At 60.6% G+C, this 23,288-nt stretch overlaps 2 protein-coding genes across 2 annotated transcripts in view; one reads left to right on the top strand and one right to left on the bottom strand.

The window, feature by feature from the left end:
• Positions 1-7,935, bottom strand: GSDMD (gasdermin D). Its single transcript, XM_066265501.1, has 11 exons — positions 7,778-7,935; positions 4,426-4,646; positions 4,057-4,249; positions 2,098-2,266; positions 1,884-1,989; positions 1,577-1,630; positions 1,228-1,329; positions 937-1,115; positions 710-851; positions 527-615; positions 1-393 (listed from the first exon to the last, which is right to left on the bottom strand). The coding sequence occupies exons 2-11, from the start codon at positions 4,640-4,642 to the stop codon at positions 154-156; spliced, it is 1,491 nt and encodes a 496-aa protein (XP_066121598.1). The 5' UTR covers positions 4,643-4,646; positions 7,778-7,935; the 3' UTR covers positions 1-153.
• A 4,624-nt stretch (positions 7,936-12,559) lies between these two features.
• ZC3H3 (zinc finger CCCH-type containing 3) overlaps positions 12,560-23,288 on the top strand; it is a 77,064-nt gene continuing 66,335 nt past the window's right edge. Inside the window, exons 1-3 of the mRNA XM_066265470.1 lie at positions 12,560-12,690; positions 14,260-15,571; positions 16,590-16,783. Coding sequence (XP_066121567.1) covers positions 12,603-12,690; positions 14,260-15,571; positions 16,590-16,783 — 1,594 coding nt within the window. The 5' untranslated portion in view covers positions 12,560-12,602. The remainder of the gene's footprint in view (positions 12,691-14,259; positions 15,572-16,589; positions 16,784-23,288) is intronic.

A 23,288-nucleotide genomic window follows, 5' to 3' on the forward strand; every position in this document is an offset into this window, starting at 1 on the left:
TTGTGCATCACTTTTATTGACTTTCCCCAACTCCCGAGCCCCTGTGGTGAACTGGCCACTGGGTTGTGTGGGCTCTCGCCCCCCCAGGCGGGCAGCTAAGCGGACATGAGCTCCCTTTGTCTGTGGAGCTGCCCAGGTGCGCCAGCCGGCCAGCTAGCAGTGTTGGCTCAGCTTTAACAACAGGGCCAGGCTGGCGTAGAGTGCACATGTGGAGCCCTGGGCCTCCGGAGTCCAGCACACCTGGGGGGCGTGCACCTGCAGCTCTAGGCCGCATGCTTCTAGCAGGATCCAGGCGGGCACCTCTGAGCCCCAGCTGCTCCCCAGGAGCCCAGGTGGCAGGGATAGGGCCCTGCGCTCCTGCCATGAGGTGCACTTCTCCAAAACGCTCTCCACCTGCCCAGACAGGTTGGGAGGCTGTCATTGGGGGGCCCACCGGGCACCCAGCACCTGCCCACATCACTCCCTGATGTGCCTGGGCCCCACCGCACAGCTCCAGCCCCTTCCCTCACCATCCGGGCCCTCTCACCAGCTTGAAGGGCTCCAAGAAGGCCGAGGCCTCCAGCCCCTCGGCCAGCAGCCCCTCGGCCAGTAGCACGTGCTGGGTCTCACTCAGTGCTGGGGAGGGAGCAGGGATGAGAGGGACTCCGGAAGGCCCAGCAAGAAGCCCACGTCCCTCCACCCGCCTGCCCCATCCCCAGGGGCCCCTCACCAGCCAGTGCTTGCAGCAGGTAGAGGATGGGGCAGGCGAGATCCTTCACTACTGTCCTGCTGGGGAGCACGAGGCACTCCAGGACATCACCGGCTGGACCAGGCAGAGGCTCTGCCTGCCCGTAGCACAGGGCCTGCTCCAGCTGGGGGCACAGGGGGGCACGTGAGCCTGGCTGGTCAGTGCAGCTCCACCCATATCCACTGCCCACCAGCCCTGAGCTGGCTCACCGACTCCTCCAGGGCTTGCAGGGCCGACTGGTCTCCCAGCACCTGCCCCAGGCTGCTCCGCAGCTGTTGACACAGCGTCTTGGAAAAGTCCTCCAGGGCCCTGGTGTAGACCTTCACCTCTTCCTGCAGTTCCTGGAACTCCTTACTGGGCACTGACGGCTCATCCTCACCGATCCCATCTGTGGGGACAGGGCTGGCATTGCCCAGGTGTCCACAGGGCACTGGCGAGCTCTGGTCAGGAAGGGGAGTCCATCGGGGGGGGGACCCAGGGGTGGTCAAGAAGGTACTGACCTGACAGGAACTTAAGGCGTTCAGCCAAGTTCCATATCCTCAATAAGTCGGCGAGAGGCCTCCGTGGCTGGCGGCCTGCGTCATCCTTATTGTCCTCATTGCCTGGCCGGGACGGGGCTGGTCAGCACAGGGCGTGGTCCCTGCGCCAGGGAGGGCTGAGGCCTGCCCTGGGCCCTCACAGTCCCTCACCACCACCCCCACATCGGTGGCCCAGGGCGGGGGGCTGAGGCCCTGCCAGCCCTCGCGAGTCTCTCGGCTGGACTGCGCTGTACAGGGGCAGCCTTAGCCGCCGGAGCTCGTCCCATTGCACAGGCCGGACTCGGGGGGCGGGGGCGTTCCCGGGCCTCACCTTTCTGGGGTGGCTCAAAGGTCCTTTTTTTCTTGTTTGAGACAAGGAGAATGTCTGGCGGCCAGGCGGAAGCAGAGAGGGGAAGGCAGGTTGGCCAAAGCTCCCGGCCTTCCCCTCATTCACGGGGGCTCCCCTGCAAATGACCCCAGCGCAGCCCAACCTCCCGCACTCCGTGGCTACCCCGACCCAGGGAGCCATGCAGCCTGATGCTGGGGGCCCCCCAGCCGGCTAAGGGTGGCTCTTCCCAGGCCTCCTGCATCTTCACCATGGAGTCTGGGCCCCGGATGCCACCCCAATCCCCGCTCACCCCAGCCAGATGAGCAAATAACAAGCTGGTTCGCCCGGAATGCGAGGACGCTGCCCGAGGGGATAGTGATCGTCTTCTTCTGGCTCAGATGGCCCTCGCCCTGGCCCTGAGGAGGAGACCTGGGCTCTGAGTCCTAGGCTGTGGGGCAGGCGTGTGCGGGGAACTGCCTGTTGACACCCTCCCACTCGCCCTTGGCATGGCCCACACCCCACACCTGAAAGCACATAGCCCCGGGCAGCGCAAACTGGCCAGAGCCCTGCTGCTTGTGGGTTCGGGTGACTTCCACCTCCTTCTGCGTCTGTAGCACCTCAGTCACCACGAAGACGTCATCCCCACAATCCCTCAGCTCCTGCAGGATTTTGTGCTCAGGCTGTTGCAGGCTCCTGGAGCAGAGGGCAAGGAGGCCTTGAGGCTCAGGGTGTGCCCTGCCCTTCCCTGCCTCCACCCAGGGACTGGCTTTTCTCCCCCAGAACCTCAGTCACTGTGCCCATCAGCAGGGAGGACAAGGGGGGTGTTGCGGAGGAGCAGGCCAGGAGCTCCGTGGACGCCTACGTCCGGGCAGCTGTTATGCCTTCCCTACGTGCTCCTGACGGTGTGTGTGGTTAGGTAGGGGTGCAGGGAGGAGGGACAAGATCTAGCAGGGACACCTGCTGGCCCTGGCGGGGGCCCACCCATTCCGCTGGCCGTTCACTGGGCTGCTCTCTCCCCTCTACTCCCTGGGTTCGAGCGTCAGTTTCCACTTGGTGGTAACAGTCCTCCTCGCCCCTGTCTCCGTGTCCGTGTTGTGTCTGCTCCACCCCAGCAGCGCAGCCTCCTCTCGGGGGCCTGGGACTCAGCCTGCCCCGGACTCCCTGGGCCCTACCTGGCCACGCTGGCCTGGGACTCAGCCTGCCCCAGACTCCCTGGGCCCTGCCTGGCCACGCTGGCCTGGGACTCAGCCTGCCCCAGACTCCCTGGGCCCTGCCTGGCCACGCTGGCCTGGGACTCAGCCTGCCCCAGACTCCCTGGGCCCTGCCTGGCCACGCTGGCCTCGGATGCAGGTGCTCACGACCTCTGCAGCCTCCCTCCCCGCTGGCCTCGGGTGCAGGTGCTCACGACCTCTGCAGCCTCCGCCCCGCTGGCCTCGGGTGCAGGTGCTCACGACCTCTGCAGCCTCCGCCCCGCTGGCCTCGGGTGCAGGTGCTCACGACCTCTGCAGCCTCCGCCCCGCTGGCCTCGGGTGCAGGTGCTCACGACCTCTGCAGCCTCCCTCCCCGCTGGCCTCAGGTGCAGGTGCTCACGACCTCTGCAGCCTCCGCCCCGCTGGCCTCGGGTGCAGGTGCTCACGACCTCTGCAGCCTCCGCCCCGCTGGCCTCGGGTGCAGGTGCTCACGACCTCTGCAGCCTCCGCCCCGCTGGCCTCGGGTGCAGGTGCTCACGACCTCTGCAGCCTCCCTCCCCGCTGGCCTCGGGTGCAGGTGCTCACGACCTCTGCAGCCTCCCTCCCCGCTGGCCTCGGGTGCAGGTGCTCACGACCTCTACAGCCTCCGCCCCGCTGGCCTCGGGTGCAGGTGCTCACGACCTCTGCAGCCTCCCTCCCCGCTGGCCTCGGGTGCAGGTGCTCACGACCTCTGCAGCCTCCGCCCCGCTGGCCTCGGGTGCAGGTGCTCACGACCTCTGCAGCCTCCCTCCCCGCTGGCCGCGGGTGCAGGTGCTCACGACCTCTGCAGCCTCCCTCCCCGCTGGCCTCGGGTGCAGGTGCTCACGACCTCTGCAGCCTCCCTCCCCGCTGGCCTCGGGTGCAGGTGCTCACGACCTCTGCAGCCTCCCTCCCCGCTGGCCTCGGGTGCAGGTGCTCACGACCTCTGCAGCCTCCGCCCCGCTGGCCTCGGGTGCAGGTGCTCACGACCTCTGCAGCCTCCCTCCCCGCTGGCCTCGGGTGCAGGTGCTCACGACCTCTGCAGCCTCCCTCCCCGCTGGCCTCGGGTGCAGGTGCTCACGACCTCTGCAGCCTCCCTCCCCGCTGGCCTCGGGTGCAGGTGCTCACGACCTCTGCAGCCTCCCTCCCCGTTGCCGGTCCCAGCAGGCCCCTGCACTGGATTTCCCTCCCCCTGTGCTGACCCTTCACCTGGCATATGACATCCTGTGACCCAGAAGTTACTCGGGGTCAGCAGGGCCTTCCCCTTGAGCTCACCTCTCTTTGACCATGGCCACCCAGGCGTTGGAGGGCACGCGCAGCGTGCACACGGTCATGGAAGCACTGGAGCTGCCAGAGACCGCAGCGCCGCCGGTGAGCTTCCCCTGGCCTGGGGCTGCCAGCTCCAGCTTGCCCTCCAAATGCCCATCCACGGTGTCTTGGAAGTGGAAGGGACCAACAAGCTCGACATCTGGAATGAGAGCCACGCTGAGACCTCCCTGCCGCGGTGCCCGCACCCCCCAGGCACAGGGACCTGTAAGAGGGCTTTGCCCTCTGGGAACGGAGAGCCAGAGGCCCAGAGCAGGGGCAGGCTGGCCCTCCCGTTCTTTAACCAGCCGGGCTCGGACTCACTGCCAGCTGGGGTACCTGGTGCTGGGGTGTTGGGCTCCAAGATGTCTGTGATGGACACGTTGAGAGACGTGTAGCGGGGTGTCCAGAAGCGCGAGACCGCCGACTTCCTGCTCAGAAGGCAGTAGGGCTGGAAGCTGGTGGATCTCTGCAGACTGTTCACGGGGACAAGCTCTCTGCTGTGGTCCAGTTCCCGGACCACGCTTTTGACCACCTTCTCAAAGGCTGATGCCATGCTCCTGAAGAGTGAAGAGGGCGATGGGTCAGGCATTGAGCCCTCTGGACTGGAAGAGCAGGGGTGAGGGAACGGTTGACGTTTGGATGCCTCCAACAACGGGGAGCTTGTTCCTTCCCAAGTAACTTGACATGGCCCATCCTGGGGTGCTCTGACCAGCACAAAGCTTCTGCCCCTGATCAGTGTCGAGAGCTGATCAACGACTGCTGGCTGACAAGGTCACAGCAGGGGAAGACCCACAACTGCTGGCTGACAAGGTCACAGCAGGGGAAGACCCACAACTGCTGGCTGACAAGGTCACAGCAGGGGAAGACCCACAACTGCTGGCTGACAAGGTCACAGCAGAAGAAGATCAAAAACTGCTGATTGACAAAGTCACAGCAGAGAAGACCAACGGCTGCTGGTTGACAAAGTCACCGCAGTGAAGACCAATGGCTGCCAGTGGCTGCGGGTTGACAAAGTCACTGCAAAGGAAAGGCACAATGATACTTCCCCCTTTGACCTTTTTGAATTAATCTGGCCTTATATCCTCCCTTTTTCTGGGTGTGTGCTATCATTTATGGCACAGGGATAATAGTACCGTGCTTTCCCTGTAGATTCGTAGTAATTTCTTTGGAAATGAGACAGAGGGTGTGAGTTCCACAGAAAAGCCTATAAGCCCCTTGAACTGGGCTCATAAACACAAGAGGCTGGCTATGATATCCTTCGTAAAGGGTTAAGTTTGTAGGAGAATTTCTTCTCATTAATCATGTTAGAAAGAATAGATTGTGACTTATGAATAGGTAGGAAACAGTAACTATACACAGAGCACCTTTCAGCCTTCACTTAATCCATCACTTTTCCTCCCTAGACTTTTCATGTGGTAGAGTAGAGAAACTTTCCTTTCTTCTTGCATACCTGACCTGCAGGTGGTGGAACACTCTGAGAAGAATAAAGTTAGAACTTAACTAGTGTATGAATATAGTAAATAAATAAAATTTGACTAGACAATAGAATCCTAGACAAGGTAGAGTTATTAATCAGTACTGACCTTTTGGAAGTTTGTACCAATATTGTTATTGCTGTTCAAGTTATTGTATAATTGTACTTTGAATGACTTACCACCTGATTTATAGTTTATAGAAATGAATTAACTGATACCTAGAAAATGTAACCATAGTGAAACAAGAACAATGATTAATCAATGTATTCTGAGTACCATGTGATTGTAACTTAGTGTGTGTGTATAAAAGTAAAGTTAGACCAGCCATTGGCAGAGATGCCTGGCAGTAAATGCTAACGAGAGAATAAAGAGAAAATAAAGAATTCGGCTCTCTCACTCGATGCGCCGACGCCGTCTCTTCCTGTGGGACCCCTGGACTCCCCCCGGGCTGGACCCTGGCAGACGAGTATCGAACACAGAGGGGAAACAGAGTGTCCTCCCTGTCATCCACTAGGGCCATCTCTCCAGGGGTACGAGCACCCCCAGGCTGGAAGGTCATTCACGGCCCTCAGTAGGACTCAGGTCATTCACACTGTTTGCTGCTCTGGGACCAGAGTGCCCAGACCGAGCCCAGGAGCACCCTGCCCCGTCGCCGACGGAGACCGAGCCCGGGAGCACCCTGCCCCGTCGCCGACGGAGACCGAGCCCGGGAGCACCCTGCCCCGTCGCCGGTGGAGACCGAGCCCGGGAGCACCCTGCCCCGTCGCCGACGGAGACCGAGCCCGGGAGCACCCTGCCAAGTCGCCGACGGAGACCGAGCCCGGGAGCACCCTGCCCCGTCGCCGACGGAGACCGAGCCCGGGAGCACCCTGCCCCGTCGCCGACGGAGACCGAGCCCGGGAGCACCCTGCCAAGTCGCCGACGGAGACCGAGCCCGGGAGCACCCTGCCCCGTCGCCGGAGGAGACCGAGCCCGGGAGCACCCTGCCCCGTCGCCGACGGAGACCGAGCCCGGGAGCACCCTGCCAAGTCGCCGACGGAGACCGAGCCCGGGAGCACCCTGCCCCGTCGCCGACGGAGACCGAGCCCGGGAGCACCCTGCCCCGTCGCCGACGGAGACCGAGCCCGGGAGCACCCTGCCAAGTCGCCGACGGAGACCGAGCCCGGGAGCACCCTGCCCCCTCGCCGACGGAGACCGAGCCGGGAGCACCCTGCCCCGTCGCCGACGGAGACCGAGCCCGGGAGCACCCTGCCAAGTCGCCGACGGAGACCGAGCCCGGGAGCACCCTGCCCCCTCGCCGACGGAGACCGAGCCGGGGAGCACCCTGCCCCGTCGCCGATGGAGACCGAGCCCGGGAGCATCCTGCCAAGTCGCCGATGGAGACCGAGCCGGGGAGCACCCTGCCCCGTCGCTGACGGAGACCGAGCCGGGGAGCACCCTGCCCCGTCGCTGACGGAGACCGAGCCCGGGAGCACCCTGCCCCGTCGCTGACAGAGACCGAGCCGGGGAGCACCCTGCCCCCTCGCTGATGGAGACCGAGCCCGGGAGCACCCTGCCCCCTCACTGATGGAGGGCAGGGCAGTTTGGGGCCAACCATCAAGGTCTCCATCACGTTGTCAGTCAGATATGGCCTAGGGCCACCAGCAAGGGAGGGCAGGGCAAAGCAGGGGCCTTGGAGTGACCCCCAGCCGATGTTCTGTCTGCTGTGGCAGCTGCCTCCCTTGCTAAGGTAGTCAGAGGGTTGGGGAAGAGACAGAAGCCACCACCCCGGGGGCCCGCAGCAAGACCCAGCCAGAGCGTCCCAGCTCCCAGTCACTCCCTCTATGGCTTCCCTGTGCCTGGGGCTTCCAGAGCCACTTTTCCAAGGCGAGGCTTCCGAGGTTGGAGACCAAAGCTGACCCGACACAGGATGCCGGAGACCTGGGCCGCCCCAGGAAGACAAGCCACCAGCCAGTTCCCCTCCAGTAAGAGGTCTCTGAGCCTCAGGGCTGGTCTGAAAAGAGAGTGGGCCAAGGGGCAGCTAGCCCACTTGGCAGTCAAGTCCAAATCCAGTCTGGCTGGTGATGGGGGGCCACCTTCCCAGCGGCCCTGGGCTTCCACAAGAGGGTCTGGGATTGTGGGGAGTCCTGGGAGCTGGGACTAGGTAGCTGCTCCCCACCCAGTGCAAGCAAGCAGGGCCACAAGGCACTGGGGGGTCGCGTGGCTTGGCTCACCGTGACCCTGGCACCCAGGCTCCAGGGCCGTGATGCAAGGCAAGGCTGCTCTGGCGTGGGGTCGCGCCAGCTGTGCTCCGGAGCCGCCAGACCAGCGTTCGGCCACTGGGCTCCTGGACCCAAAAGTGAAACCAGCTGAAGCTGCAAGGGACCTCCCGGTGTTCCCGGAAATGCCTGGAGCGCCGGCCTCCACCCCGCCCTGCGCCTTCTCTGCGCTTTCTTTTCGAAACTCTGGGGCAGGCCGAGGGACCAGCAGGCGTTTCTCCAAAGAAAACGCACATATGGCCAACAAGCCCATATTAAAATTTGAATCCAGCCACAGTGAGATGCCGCGTCACACCGGCTCGGGACGGGATGAGTGCTGGGGAGTGGGGAGGGGGAGGCACCAGCCTGGGGCTCCGCGGCCTGGAAAACCCTGCTCGCCTCGCCCAGGGTGGACTGGGTGCGGACTCAGAGAGCAGAAGACTCATTCACGCCAAAGCCTGCGTCCCGTTTGTAGCACTGTTCATAACAGTCACGGTGTGGAAACACAGCCGTGTCCATCGGCTGAGTCACTGACAAAGAAAATGGGGCAGGCCTGGCCTGTGGTGGTGCAGTGGGCCAAGCGTCGACCTGGAACGCTGAGGTTGCTGGTTCAAAGCCCTGGGCTCGCCTGGTCAAGGCACATATGGGAGTTGATGCTTCCTGCTCCTCCCCCCCTTTCTGTCTCTCTCTCTCCCTCTCTCTCTCTCCTCTCTAAAATAAATAAAATCTTAAAAAAACAAAACAAAACAAAGAAGCTAGGGTAAACCTGTACAAGGTGAAATGGTAATCAGCCAGAAAAAGAAGTGAAGTTCTGATACCCTGATACCGGGACAACACTGATGAACCTCAAAACATCATCCCGAGTGACAGCGGCCAACGCAGAAGACAGGACACCACCTGACATATGCGTCCTGGGATGTTCCCAGCAGGAGAACCCATGGGATAGAAAGTGGTTGTTTGCCAGGGGGTGTGAGAGTTAAACAGAGGCAGTTTCTGTTGGGGTGAAAATGTTCTAACTGCCTGTGGTGAGGGTTACCCAAGCCTGATATGTTGAAATACATGGAGTTTTTCACTTTAAATGCATGAACTATATGGCACATGAGTTATAGCTTTTTTTTTTTTTTTTTTTTTAAGTGAGTAAGAGAGAGTGAGAGACAGAGAGAGAGAGGAAGAAAGGGAGAAAGATAAGAAGCATCAATTCATAGTTGCATCACTTTTCATTGATTGCTTTTCATATGGGCCTTGACTGCGGGGCTCCAGGCAAGCCAGCAACCTTGGGCTCAAGCCAGAGACCATGGGGTCATGTCAACGATCCCAGGCTCCAGCCAGCAATCCTGTGCTCAGGCTGACGAGCCTGCACACTCGTCAGATGGGCCCGCACTCAAGCAGGCAACCTCAAGGTTTCAAATCTGGCACTTCAGTGTCACCACTAGCCAGGCATGTGTGTTATATCTTCTTTCTTTATTTTATTTATTTATTTATTTATTTATTTATTTATTTATTTATTTATTTTTACAGAGACAGAGTCAGAGAGAGGGATAGACAGGGACAGACAGACAGGAACGGAGAGAGATGAGAAGCATCAATCATTAGTTTTTCCTTGCGCATTGCAACACCTTAGTTGGCACAGTGGATAGAGCATTGGACTGGAATGCGGAAGACCCAGGTTTGAGACCCTGAGGTCGCCAGCTTGAGCGCGGGCTCATCTGGTTTGAGCGAGGCTCACCAGCTTGAACCCAAGGTTGCAGGCTCGAGCAAGGAGTCACTCAGTCTGCTGACGGCCCACGGTCAAGGCACATATAAGAAGGCAATCAATGAGCAACTAAGGTGTTGCAATGCGCAATGAAAAACTAAAGATTGATGCTTCTCATCTCTCTGCGTTCCTGTCTGTCTGTCCCTGTCTATCCCTCTCTCTGACTCACTCTCTGTCTCTGTAAAAAATAAAAATAGCCCTGGCCGGTTGGCTCAGCGGTAGAGCGTCGGCCTAGCGTGCGGAGGACCCGGGTTCGATTCCCGGCCAGGGCACACAGGAGAAGCGCCCATTTGCTTCTCCACCCCTCCGCCGCGCTTTCCTCTCTGTCTCTCTCTTCCCCTCCCGCAGCCAAGGCTCCATTGGAGCAGAGATGGCCCGGGCGCTGGGCATGGCTCTGTGGCCTCTGCCTCAGGCGCTAGAGTGGCTCTGGTCGCAACATGGCGACGCCCAGGATGGGCAGAGCATCGCCCCCTGGGGGGCAGAGCACCGCCCCTGGTGGGCGTGCCGGGTGGATCCCGGTCGGGCGCATGCGGGAGTCTGTCTGACTGTCTCTCCCTGTTTCCAGCTTCAGAAAAATGAAAAAAATAAATAAATAAATAAATAAATAAATAAAATTAAAAAAAATATTTATTGTCTTTAAAGAAAGGAAGGGGAGGGAGAGAGAGAGTGAGAGGGAGGGAGAGAAACATCATTTGTTATTCCACTTATTTATGCATTCATTGGTTGATTCTCGGGACAATGCTCTAACCAACTGAGCTACCCAGTCAGGGGTCTTTTTTTTTTAATGAAAAAAAATTTTTTTTTTCAAGATTTTATTTATTCATTATAGAGAGGGGAGAGAGAGAGAGAGAAGGGGGAGGAGCAAGAAGCATCAACTCCCATACGTGCCTTGACCAGGCAAGCCCAGGGTTTTGAACTGGCAACCTCAGCGTTTCCAGGTTGACGCTTTTTCCACTTTGCCACCACAAGTCAGGCCTTTTTTTTTTTTTTTTTTTACAGAGATAGAGTCAGAGAGAGGGATAGATAGGGACAGACAGACAGGAATGGAGAGAGATGAGAAGCATCAATCATCAGTTTTTCGTTGCGACACCTTAGTTGTTCATTGACTGCTTTCTCATATGTGCCTTGACCACGGGCCTTCAGCAGACCGAGTAACCCCTTGCTCGAGCCAGCGACCTTGAGTCTAAGCTGGTGAGCTTTTTTCTTTTTTTGCTCAAGCCAGATGAGCCTGCGCTCAAGCTGGTGACCTTGGGGTCTCGAACCTGGGTCCTCCGCATCCCAGTCCAATGCTCTATCCACTGTGCCACTGCTTGGTCAGGCTCAGGGGTCTTAATAAGGCTGTTATTTAGACCATTTGCAGCCAAGTGACAATATCCATGCCCATCACAGGCTCCTCAGCACTCTTACTTATCCTTCCTGGGTCATGTGCAAATCATGCAAGGCCGCGGGGCCCCACACCCCTTCTTCTGCTCCACATGTAGCCTCTCAGCCCTTAACCCAGGACACTCTGGAGCCTGCACTCGGGCTGCTGGCCTGACACTCACCCTGAGAGCTCTGAACATTCATTCACTTGATCAACAGGTATATACCAGCACCTGTGTCAGGTGCTCTTCCCATGAGGGCTGTCACAATGAACCAGAAGGTGACTTCCCCTGCGGGCATGTTGCAGCTGCAGTAACTGGAAAGGCCTATTCAAACCGAAAAGAAACATTTGTCTTGTGCAAGCAGAAGTCCCCAACTGCTGGGTACCCTGGTCTGGACACTGGCAGGTGCAAGCCCTCTGAGGGGTAGGGGGGTGGGGTGGGTGGTCGGGGGTTGGCCTCCTCTGGTGCCTGGCTGTGGTTTCTCCTCATGCTAGGGGTCTAGGGTGCGGGCCTGGGAGCTCCATTGTCTGGGGGCCTGTGGGGAGGTGGGCACTCATCCAGCTCCGGGAAGGGGCAAGGTGTGAGCAGGCCCTGGGGGTTCAGAGCTGGGGAGGACACCAAGTCCCCAGGAGTGAGCCTAGTAAACAGTTCCACAGAGTGCCCCGGAGCTCCTGACAGGTGGTCCGCAGGCCCCGCCCATGGGGCACTCAACCAAGGTTCTGGGATCGCTGGGGATAGGGGCAGCCAGACAAGCGCCCCGCCCCGTCGGCTCTGGAGGGGAGGCCGGGAATCTCAGGTTCAGAGGCGCCTCGGGACTCAGGAGGAGAGTGCGCAGGCGGTTGGAAATTCCCAGCGCCCAGGCCCCACCTCTAGCTTCCCTTCCCTGGCACACCCCTATCGTCCAGCTTCCTTTTGGGGCCCCAGGCCTGAGGCCTGCTGCGTCCAGGGGCTTTCAGCCGGCTGGGGTGTGGGAGGCACGGAACCCAGCCCACCCCACCAGGCCTGTGTGTGTGGGGGAAGCAGCTCCTTGGTCCTGCTTCGGGTGTCGTGAGCCTCCCTGCTTCGCTCCAGCTAGAAGCCTTGCTACGGGAATCGCGGCCCAGGGTGGGGTCTCTTCCACGTAGGCGGGCACACTGCCGAGATCTGCCCAGTGGGCAGGCACATGGAAGACGGTCACGGTGAAAACTCACACCACCTCATCCTTCGTGGTCCCTGAGAGCCGTGATGGAGAGCACAGCAGACCCATAATAATAACCTTTTCTTCCGGGAGGATCTGTCTCAGGGTCTGAGGGTCAAGCTTGGCGGTGAGGGTCCTTGCGGGATGTGAGGATGGGGTGAAAGGACCTTCGGGGGGGGGGGCCTCGAGAGCAGTTCTCTCCCAGTCACTTCCTGCTCCCCTCCTTCTGGGATAAACGCGAAGAGGGACATCCACGAGGAGTGGTCCCAGCCTGCCAACCACCTGTCCCCCACCCGAGAGCCTGGAGGGAGGAGGAGTTCCCCCAGGGGGCGTAGGCTCTCGGGAGCTACTTCTCGGGTTTCTGCTCTGCGCGTGCGCGGCCCCGCAGGCGTTGCCAGGGCGACCGGACGTCCCTCGCGACCTGGCGGAGGCCCCGGCCGAGCCTCAGTGCGCAGACTCGGAACCTCCCGTGCCCCGCCCCGCCCTCGGGGAACCGGTCGCGCGGCGATGACGTCGCGGGGGCCTGGCCGGGCGTCGCGGACTCCGGGGATGGAGGAAAAGGAGATGTTACGGCGGCAGATCCGCCTCCTGCAGGGTGGGTCGGGCCCGGTTGGGGTCGCGCGTCCCTTTCTTTCCCCTCAGCTCTTGGGGGTCGCTCTTCGCCCGCGGTTTCTACAGCCAGGTTGGGTCTGGGGGCGGCGGGTGGGGGTGGGGGCCGGGAGGTGCTGTCGGGCCGCCGGGCCGCGTCGCCCCCTGCCCGGGCTTCGTTGGACGGGTTCCGCGGGTCCTTCCCGCGCGGCGGGTGGGGGCGGCGGGACTGTTGTTTAGTCGCCGGCCGGAGGCGGCCCCCTACCCCCGCGGGCGGGCACCTCCTCGGCGACAGTGGGAGGCAGGGCTCTGGTGCGGGCTGGGGGGCGAGCTTCTCCCAGGCACGGGGCGGGGGGCAGGGGGGCGCGTTTCTTTCCCGACGCCCCATGTTGATCCTCCTTCCCTCCGTGCAGTCGCACTCCCCTGGCGTTTCAGTTTCAAAAATTCTCAATTTTTAGATCCAAGGTGGGCAGTCTCTGCACTTTAAAAAAAATTTCCTCTTTCCAAGTTATTCGCATAAAGAGAAAACTTAAGGACTTGGGAAGTGCGTATAGGGTGAGTCTAGGTGTGCTGACCTCTCCTTGGAGCCACTTCTTGGGCTTCCATCATAGCAGGCGGAGGTGTCCCCGGGTCTGGACATGGTTCTTTTTGGGTCTGGGAGCAGGACCTTGGTTGGAGGAGTGTTGTAACTGGGGTGGGGGTAGGGGCTGTCTACTAGTTGTTAGTGTGGGTTGTTCCAGCCGAGGCCTGTGCCCCTCCTTGCAGGACACCTGTTCGGGGGCCTCCTTGGAAAGGCCCTGTCGTGGTCATGTCAGTTCACTGCACTGCGGGTCCGGTTTGATGATCAGCCCTCCATCTCCTGAGGGGAGGACTTGTGACATTTTTGTCAAGTGTTGAGTGCCCAGGGTTGTCAATTGTCTTCCACTCATTGTCCTGTGTAACGGGCAGGGAGGTCATTGAGGTGTAGTCTTAACTTTCCATGGGTGAGCAAGTTAGAGGGCTTCCGTGACCGCTGGCCCCCTTCTTGTCGAGGCATTGCAGTGTGGGGCCTTGCTGGTCTCTTCATATTCAGTGATGCTGCTCCTTAAAGGACTCTGGACCTGGAATAATATTCCCAGCAAATAGGGAATATTATGCCACAGGGGTGCATTTTCTGGATAGGCAACCAGAAATAGGACTGAAGTAGGACCGATGGGAAAAGGCTCATGGAAAAGACAGGCCTAAGATATAGGATGAACTGTCAGTCAGTGGTTCTCAGACTCAGAGGGATCAGGAGGGAGATGGAGTCTGTGGGGTGTCTTGTCAGCTGATGCCACTCCAGGGAACGATTGCTCAGTTTACTTTTTTTTCTTATTTATTTATTTATTTTTAATTTATTTATTCATTTTAGAGAGGAGAGGGAGAGACAGAGAGAGAGAAGGGGGGGAGGAGCTGGAAGCATCAACTCCCATATGTGCCTTGACCAGGCAAGCCCAGGGTTTCGAACCGGCGACCTCAGCTTTATCCACTGCGCCGTCACAGGTCAGGCTCATTTTACTTTGATCCTCTGGTTCAGCTTGTGATTCTGTCTTCGTAGGTTTGATTGATGACTACAAAAACCTCCATGGCAATGCCCCTGGCCCGGGCCCCTCAGCCACTTCCCGGTGGCAGCCACCAGCCTACAATAGCAGCAGAGCCTTCAGTGCTCGTTACCCTCGTCCGAGCCGGAGGGGCTTCTCCCTGAGCCAGGGGCCGGCGTGGCGCAAGAAGTACTCCCTTGTGAACCAGCCCCTGGCATCCTTGGACCCGCCTGGCGACTGTGCTGTGCAGCCGACCCTTGAGGCTGGGGGCAGCCAGGGTCCGGACCCCCAGCCATACGTCCTGGAGAGGCAGGTCCAGCTCAGTTCAGATCAGAGCATGGTCATCAAAATCAAACCGCCACCAAAGCCCGGCGTGGCTAGCACTGCAGGGGTCTCTCGCTCTTTGGAAGAAAACGTGGACCCACCTTGGAGTGACCACAGGCCTCAGGACGGTGAAGGCGAGCCCCCTGGTGGGCAGCCCTTGAAGCCAGGAAGAGCCAAGGGGACCTGCTACGCAGAGGACCGCCCTCTGGTCTGCCGAAAGGAGGCTGGAAAGCCCCGGGTGGTGAAGTCTATGAGCAGCTTGAGTGACAGCCCCTCAGAGTCCCGGCGGACACTCAGTGAGAGCACAGTATCTGTGAAGGCACGCTTCCTGCCTTCCACCCTGCCCCAGCGCAGCGGTACAGCCCCAGCTGGGAAGGTGGGCTCTCACCCTGTGTCCAGCTGTTCCACACAGCTCCTTAGGGACAGGAGAGTGGATGCTGGCCACACAAATCAGCCAGCTCCCTCTGGCTCGGTGGCAGGTGCAGCTAGACCAGCTTCTGGGCCCAGGCAGGCCCGGGAGCCCTCACTGCTTGTGTCCTTTCGAACCAACAAGTTCCGGAAAAACAACTACAAATGGGTGGCTGCTTCGGTGAAGAACCCCCGAACCCCTCGGAGGGCCCTCGGTCCCAGAGCAGCTGCGGAGAACGCGTGTGCAGCCTCCCCTGGCGCAGCAGAGCGAGTGGAAAAGCTGCAGCCCAGAGCCGATGTGGATGCCAAGTCCAAGAAGTTGGCCGTGGCCTCCACACCTGGGACCAACCCCAGCAAGTACAAGTGGAAGGCCTCCAGCCCCTCGGCCTCTTCATCGTCCTCCTTCCGCTGGCAGTCGGAGGCTGGCAGCAAGGACCGTGCCTCCCAGCTCTCTCCAGTCCCATCTAGGTCACCCTCGGGGGACAAACCAGCAGTGGGATCCAGTGACTGGAAGCCCAACTTCAGCGAGATCCCAGGGCTCTCAGCCTACAAAGTGAAGAGTCGCACCAAGATCATCAAGAGGCGAGGGCCTGCTAAGTACGTGTCCCAGCCACACCCCGGGGTCCTGTGTGGGCAGGCAGGGCAGGGCAGGGCTGGCACGTGCCCGCCTCGGTACGCAGAGCCCGTGGGAGGGCCTGCCTGCCAGGGGTGGGAGGAAGAACGGAAGCATCACCTGCCACCTGGTCACTGCCTGGTTACCGCATGGTCAGGCCTAAGGGAGGTGCCAGTGCAGCAATGCCACCCTTTCTCCCGTTGGGAAGGGCTGCTGGGGCAGCTTCCCTCTGGGCCCAGTTTGTGGACAGGAGGTTTGTGTCTGGCCCAGCACTGGCAGAGCAAACAGGATGTAGTGTGCCTGCGGGAGGACCTGTCTCTCCCCCAGGGAGTAAGGCTGCCCCGTGGTGGCCTGGTGACCCCATGTCCCCCTCCTGGCTTCCACCCTGTGGACAGTGAAGAAGCTCAGAGACGGTGCCGTGGCTCAGCACTTGGTCTCGGGTCAGGGACTTATTTGAGGTGACCTCCCTCTGCCCTCAGACACAGCAGCGTGCCCCTCCACAGGTCCTTGTCTGACCTTGGTCTTTGACCCCGCTGTCCCTGTCTGGTGACCCCATCTTTTCCTGGATGGCAGCCTCCTCCATTTCGGGAGGGTGGATAGGGGAGCTCTGAGTAGTGCCTCCTGCACACTGGGCTGGGGTGCTGTGGCAGCTCCTCCTCCTCCGGACGCCCCCAGCTCCATTGGGGGCTCATTTGCCCTGGGGGGATGGAGGAGACAGGCAGGGTGGGGTCAAAGGCAGGCAGGGTGGGGTCAAAGGCAGGGCCTCCCTCCTCAGCTCTCTACCTTCCCTGGCGCAGGGGTCCTGGGACCCTCCCACTGCTGCCGCTGCTGAGGAGAAGGCGGGGCAGGGAAGGCTGGCACTTGTGGGGCCCAGTCGGCTGCCTCCTGGGGCCAATTCCATGGTGCTTTCGTGGTGCTGGGCTCTGAGTGGGCAGCGTGGGTGGGGGCGTCGCCCGCCGCGGGCAGGGCCTGTTGAGAGCTGCCTGCTCGTTATCTCTGCAGTTCTCCTGGGGACAAGAAGAGCAGCCCTCCACCTGCTGCCACCAAGAGCCAGTTCAGCTTACGGCGGAGGCAGGCCCTCCGGGGGAAGAGCAGCCTCCTTCCGAAGAAGACCCCTACCAAGGGCCTGATGCAGGTCACCAGGCACCGGCTGTGCTGCCTGCCTCCCGGCCGGACCCACCTCCCCACCAAGGAAGGTATGAGGACAGGAGGGAACTGCTGGGGAGGGCGGGCTCTGGGAAACCCTGAGCTGGCCCACGCGGGTGGCCCAGCTGCCTTCCTCTTGTTAGGAATGGAAGGAGGATAAGAGGGGGCTGCCATGCATCCTTGAGGAGGAGCTCCGGGGCTCCTGCAGCCATGCAGTCCTTGAGGAGGAGCTCCGGGCTCCTGCAGCCATGCAGTCCTTGAGGAGGAGCTCCGGGCTCCTGCGGCCATGCAGTCCTTGAGGAGGAGCTCCGGGCTCCTGCAGCCATGCAGTCCTTGAGGAGGAGCTCCGGGGCTCCTGCAGCCATGCATCCTTGAGGAGGAGCTCCGGGGCTCCTGCAGCCATGCAGTCCTTGAGGAGGAGCTCCGGGCTCCTGCAGCCATGCAGTCCTTGAGGAGGAGCTCCGGGCTCCTGCAGCCATGCAGTCCTTGAGGAGGAGCTCCGGGGCTCCTGCAGCCATGCAGTCCTTGAGGAGGAGCTCCGGGGCTCCTGCCGACCGTCTGCTGAGCTGGGGGTCGGCGTCGCCCTCCCGTGGGTCACTGCTTCGTGAACAGTGTGGGCAGTGTCCCGGGCGTGGCCCCGCTGCGAGGTGATAGCAGCACATTGAGGGAGGTGCACCTGTCTGGCGTGGGCTGGGGACCCGTGGTAGGGGTCTGGGTTGTGCAGAGTGGGCACCGGGGAGGCAGGCGGTCGCTGTGGTGCTGCAGGGCCCCTGGTCCTGTGGTGGCCTCTTCCTGCCCTGAGCAGCTGGGGAGTGGGTGGCAGTGGCTTCCCAGGCTGACACTCGTGAAATCTGGAGGAAGCAGGGTTTGGGCAGAGCAGGCTTGGCCCCAGGCAGTTCGGCTTGGGACTAATGCTCTCGTGACAGTGCCATGTCTGCTGTCTGGTGGCCCAGCTAAGGGCCTTTCCTTGTCCTGCCCCCCTGAGCACTTGCCCGAGGACTGCCGGGCAGAGCTGAGCACCGGCCTGTGTCCGGGCTGGCCACAAGAGGGCGGGTGTGGGGCCCCCTGAGGGGAATGTGATGAGGTTAAGCCGCAGGGCACTGGCTGCCCACCTGCCCTTTGGCTGCCACGTCCTATGTGCCCTGGCGAGTGTGGACTCCATCCCAGGGTGGCAGAGCAAAGCAAGCCCAGTGGTGGTCGCTGGTGGCAGAAGCCCAGCCCCAGTTCCGCACTCAGCCCTGCTGTGGTGCCTGGTGGCCAGCAGAGGGCGCACTTGCCCTTCTTATTCTTCAGTTTACCTTTTTCTAGTAATTGATTGCCTAATTTCCTCTTTATGTGAAAGAAAGCAGATATCAAGTAATTTGCAGCAATAACCTGCTAATGCTGGGCCGGTATCGAAACTCCCCTGTTCATTTCAAGTGGCAGATAAAACACTAATACATAATTATCCTTGCAAATTGGATTGTTTTAAATAACCAAAAGGCTATGGCCAGGAGAAGGCGATCCCATCTCCCTTGAGTTACTGTTGCAGTGTAATTGCCGCGTTCAATCAATTTCCCTGGCATTAGAAATTTCATCACAATCAACATTAAGCTTTATTCATTGTGATGGCTAAGAGCCGGACCATTTCTCCTCTTTTTCTTAACTGGCAAAATTAATCAGGGAAAAGATTTTAAACATTTACCCGTGTGAAAGAGGTCAGCTCTGCCACTATATTGCTCAGCAGATAAGGGGCTAATAAAAAGAAAATTGAATTACTAATGATCACCAGGAACAGAGTATATAAAACCTGGCGATCGCCGGCTCAGGGAGAGGGAGAATCAATTTTCCTGGGACAAGGTGTGCTCATTTTTTATTTTGGCGCATATTATCAGCAATTTAATTTGAGAGCGCATAAACAGGAGGAAACAGTTAGGGAATAATGAGCCCGGAGGTGTAGCATGCTGCAGGATATATGCTGTACACAATTTATTTGGCACAACAGATAATCGCTTTAATTGAATTCAAAACTGCATTGTTCAGCAGGCTGGGCCGCAGGCCCCCTGGGGACTGAGTTGTGAAGATTCCAGGCTGCCTCCTCAGCGCTCCCTCCTCCGTCTGTCCCCTCGCTCCCCTCCCTGCTCCCCTGCTCCCCTGCCCTCCAAAGGGCCTGGTTCTTTGGGTTCCTCGGATTTTGGCTGGGGGGGAGGCCGGGGGGTCACCTTATGCTCCTGGGGGAGCAGAGGGCTGTGGGGGTCTCCACTGCTGCAGTCAGCATGCCTCCTGCCTTCCCCTCTTCCCTTTCTTCCTGGGGATGGTCAGTTGGCAGCTGGGGGACCGAGAGAGGACACTTGAGAAAGGGCCCCGGGAGCACATTTGCTGACTGGCGGGGCTCCCACACTGCGGCTGCCCAGAGAGGCCGCAGGATCTGGTCTGAGGGCGGACAGACGCTGGAGGAGGCAGGAGAGAAGAAAACCTTTTATAGACCTCAAAAGTGGTTTCCAATTTACCACCCATTTAATTGTGGCAATTAGTCATACAGTGAGTGGTGCTCACAGCACACACAGCCCAGGGAGGCTCCACCTCTGTGCAGGGCCCGGGGGTTCAGGGCCAGCTCTGTGGCACACCGAGCCTTGGGCCACAGGGCCACACTAAGTGACAGACCGGATGCGTGCCACTGAGCCTGGCTCCCAAATGCAGAGAGGGTGCTGCCCAGCCCACACACACCCAGGCCAGGCCGGAAGGGAAACCCAGTCTTGCTGTCTGCTGCATGGGGCTGGCGGCCCACCCAACTCCCTGGGCCCCAGGCTCACGGGATCCCTGCAGCTGAGGGAAACACTTGCTATCATTTGCCAAGGAAAAGCCCTGGTGAGTGTTGGTGTCCTCAGCTCCCAGAAGTCACCGGGGTGGGTGCGTCCTGCTGCCATTGTCTACCCTCCTCTCTGGGAAGCCCCAGACTGCACAGAGAGGAGCCAGTGTGGTGGCTGAGGGTGCGGGCCTGGTGAGGGGCTCACGCTTGTGTGAGCAGGGCTGTGTTGATAGGAAGGTGCAGTTTTCATTCCACTGACTAGGGCTGTCCCTTTCACGAACCCCCACCTCCTCAGACTAGGCTCCGTGCCGCTGACCGGCCCCATCTCTCTGACCGGGTGCGTCCAGTGGGCCAGGCAGCACCGCTGCATTGCTTTGGGGACGCAGCCCAACAGCCTGCTGCTTGGTGCTGGGCCTCCCTGCGTGTGTCCTGTACTGGCCTCAGGGCAATGGAGGGTCAGTGGGTGGAGGGAGCCTTGTCCTGGGTTCCCACAGGAAGTAGGGATTTTCTCACCACTGGTACTTTCCCACGGTGCTTTGGAGTGCTTGGGAGCAGAGGGGCCTTAGAGTGGCCAGGTTGCTGAGTGGACTGTGAGCTGGAAGGCCGATTGTCATGGAGTGCATGCCTAAACGCCAGGACGTGGTACTGTGAGAACAGAGAAGCCTGGTTGTGGGGGCGTCACTCCTGCCTAGGCCAGCCGTGAGCACCGCACGGCACTGACCAGCCTTGAGCACCGCAGGGCACTGGCCAGCCGTGGGCACCGCATGGCACTGGCCAGCCTTGAGCACCGCAGGGCACTGGCCAGCCGTGGGCACCGCATGGCACTGGCCAGCCTTGAGCACCGCACGGCACTGGCCAGCCGTGAGCACCGCACAGCACTGGCCAGTGCTCCTTTCCTGAGATAGCCCGAGGCCACCAGTCCCAGCCCTCCTGGGGAGCAGGAGGCCTGTTGTGAGCTCAGGGACCTCTCTCCTGGCCAATGTGGTGGGCAGGGACAAGTAGCACTTCTGCCACAGCCCCCCGGAAGGGCCCTGGCTCCCAGCCGAAGCTGAGGATGAGGAAGGCAGGTGGGAGGGCAGGAGGGCATGCTGGGTCCTGGCAGGGGCGGGTGCAAGGCCAAGGCCAGGAGACTTTTTCGTGGTGTTCCTGTCTTCTTCCAAGGATCCTGGGAGCAGCCTGCATCCTGTGCTTGTCCTGGGGCTTTCCTGAGGGGCTGCATGGCCTGGCAGGAACCTCTAGGCTGGTGCTGGCATTGCCTTGCCCTTTGCACATTTGTGACCCAAACAAGATCATTTCCCTGGGCTGCTGTGCAGACCGCAGGAGGAGCCATTGGGTGCTTGCGGGGCTGCTGGCCCTCCCACCACGGAAGGGTCTGTGATCCCTCACGCTCTCCGTGTGTGGTGGGCTGTTCAGTTTTCCTACGGCAGACACTGGAAAAGGCGTGAGAGTAGTTAAATCTGGAGTCCTGCTTTCATAAGGGAAAAAGAAAATGCTGAGTTAGGGGCTCACCAGGCAGGCACCACGATCTTGAGTATTGCATAAATCACCAGGCACATTGGAGGCTCCAGTTTTACGTTTGTCACGGCTGTGGTAATTAATTACCCCACAAGAGCTGGTGGGAGTCGTGAGTGCACCCGCAGCTCGCGTGATGCCCAGGCAGCCTCGGTCTCTAGGGGACCCATGATCTGCGGAGCGGGGGCACCTGAGTCATACAGAGAAGCTGAGGCCTGGAGGGGGGTGTCCGCAGGATGGCTGGAGCCTGGCCCCAGGGTGTCTGTGCAGCACCCTTCCTCTGGGCCTGGCTCTCGGGTTGGAGATAGCCTGGGCTGTTCCTTGTGTCTGATGATGGAGGTGGTGTGCCTAGGGGTCACACTGTGCCCTGGTCTGCTGAGTCAAGTGGGCCTCCTTGCCCATCCAGCCCTGCCCACGCCCTGGCCCAGTGCTCTTCCTTCAGTTGCCTCATCAGGGGGTCCGTCTCGCCAGCTCTCCTGGGCCTAGCCCCTCCCTCCCTCCAGGGCAGACTTGCACGAGAATGTGGGTCTTGGGCCCTGGCAGGTTGGTTCAGTGGTAGAGCGGTTACCCCACGTGTGGAAGTCCCAGATTCGATTCCCGGCCAGGGCACACAGGGGAAGCGCCCATCTGCTTCTCCACCCCTCCCCCTCTCCTTCCTCTCTGTCTCTCTCTTCCCTTCCCACAGCCGAGGCTCCATTGGAGCAAAGTTGGCCCAGGCGCTGAGGATGGCTCCATGGCCTCCGCCTCAGGTGCTAGAATGGCCCTGGTTATAACAGATCAATGCCCCAGATAGGCAAAGCATCGCCCCTTGGTGGGCATGCCGGGTGGATTCTGGTCTGGTGCAAGTGGGAGTCTGTCTGACTGCCTCCCCGCTTCTCAATTCAGAAAAATAAAAAAAATAGAACATGGGTCTGGATCCACTGGAGGTTGGGGCAGGTTCCTGGTGAGCAAGAAGTGCTGGTTCCCCCAGTGTCTCCTGCTCAATGCAGTGCTGGCAGGCAGGGGCTGTGGAAGGAGGCAGCCCGACTGGAGCCTCTGGCCCCCAGGACATGCTGTCCTGCTTTTAGTTACTCCATCTCTGCCCCTAGTAAACTGATGGTCACTGAATGTCACCATGCCCTAGGTGCTGTCCTGGCCTGTGGCCTGTGGACCAGCCTGCTGAGGCCCCCCACACAGAGAACCCGGGGACAAAAAGGGATTCCGCCAGCACAGATGCGACTCTTGGTGGCAGGGTGCAGTCAGAGAGATTGGCCAGGTGCCAGGCGGGCAGGGCGTCCTGAGGGCCAGAGGTGGGGGACTTCTGAGCAGAGTGCTCAGTGGGCACCACGGGGGTCAGGGCTGGTGCTGGGGCAGGCCTGGCTCTCCTGCACCTGGAGTTGCTCGGATGCTAAGAGTGACCGCACCAGGCAGGGGCCCCCAGGTCATCTGCTGCTGCTGCTGCTGCTTCTGCTCCGGCCTCTAGGAGGCCACAGCCCCGGGTTCATCAGCTCCTGGAGTGTGAGGAGGACTTTCTGCTCTGCCTCCATGCCAGGCCTCCCGGTTACCCGCCTTCTGCCTGGGGCTGTGTCTGTGTTGCCGCCCGGGAGCTGCCCGGTGCAGACAAGAGCACTGTCAGCGCCATCAGGAGACGGCCGAGGGAGGGCAAGGAGCCACGCTGTTCGTTGAGCGACTGCCATTCCAGACTGTGTACAGGCGACCCTCTTCCCAGAGGTGGGTGAGGCTGGGCAGCCCTGGCCTTCCCGGTGTGGGCAGCAGTGTGCACCTGAGGGTGGGCCTGCGTGCCCTCGTGTGGCCTGCTGAGCCACTCCTCCAGGGCCTCGCACCAGCTGCAGGGTGTACACGCGTTGGCACTGAGTGTGGGCCTGCGTGCCCTCGTGTGGCCTGCTGAGCCACTCCTCCAGGGCTTCGCACCAGCTGCAGGTTGAACACGGCGTTGGCACTGAGGGTGGGCCTGCGTGCCCTCGTGTGGCCTGCTGAGCCACTCCTCCAGGGCTTCGCACCAGCTGCAGGGTGCACAGGGCGTTGGCACTGAGGGTGGGCCTGCGTGCCCTCGTGTGGCCTGCTGAGCCACTCCTCCAGGGCTTCGCACCAGCTGCAGGGTGCACAGGGCGTTGGCACTGAGGGTGGGCCTGCGTGCCCTCGTGTGGCCTGCTGAGCCACTCCTCCAGGGCTTCGCACCAGCTGCAGGTTGAACACGGCGTTGGCACTGAGTGTGGGCCTGCGTGCCCTCGTGTGGCCTGCTGAGCCACTCCTCC

This window comes from Saccopteryx bilineata, chromosome 3 (assembly GCF_036850765.1).
Source record: "Saccopteryx bilineata isolate mSacBil1 chromosome 3, mSacBil1_pri_phased_curated, whole genome shotgun sequence".
Classification (NCBI taxonomy): Eukaryota; Metazoa; Chordata; class Mammalia; order Chiroptera; family Emballonuridae; genus Saccopteryx; species Saccopteryx bilineata.

Bases quoted from the DNA above. Each gene is read 5' to 3' on its own strand.
- GSDMD (XM_066265501.1), bottom strand. From the start codon at position 4,642: ATGGCATCAGCCTTTGAGAAGGTGGTCAAAAGCGTGGTCCGGGAACTG. The intron at 1,990-2,097 runs GTGTGGGGTGTG...TCTCCTCCTCAG, and splicing joins CCGGGGCTATGTGCTTTCAG to GGCCAGGGCGAGGGCCATCT. The intron at 616-709 runs GTGAGGGGCCCC...CTCCCTCCCCAG, and splicing joins CCTGCTGCAAGCACTGGCTG to CACTGAGTGAGACCCAGCAC.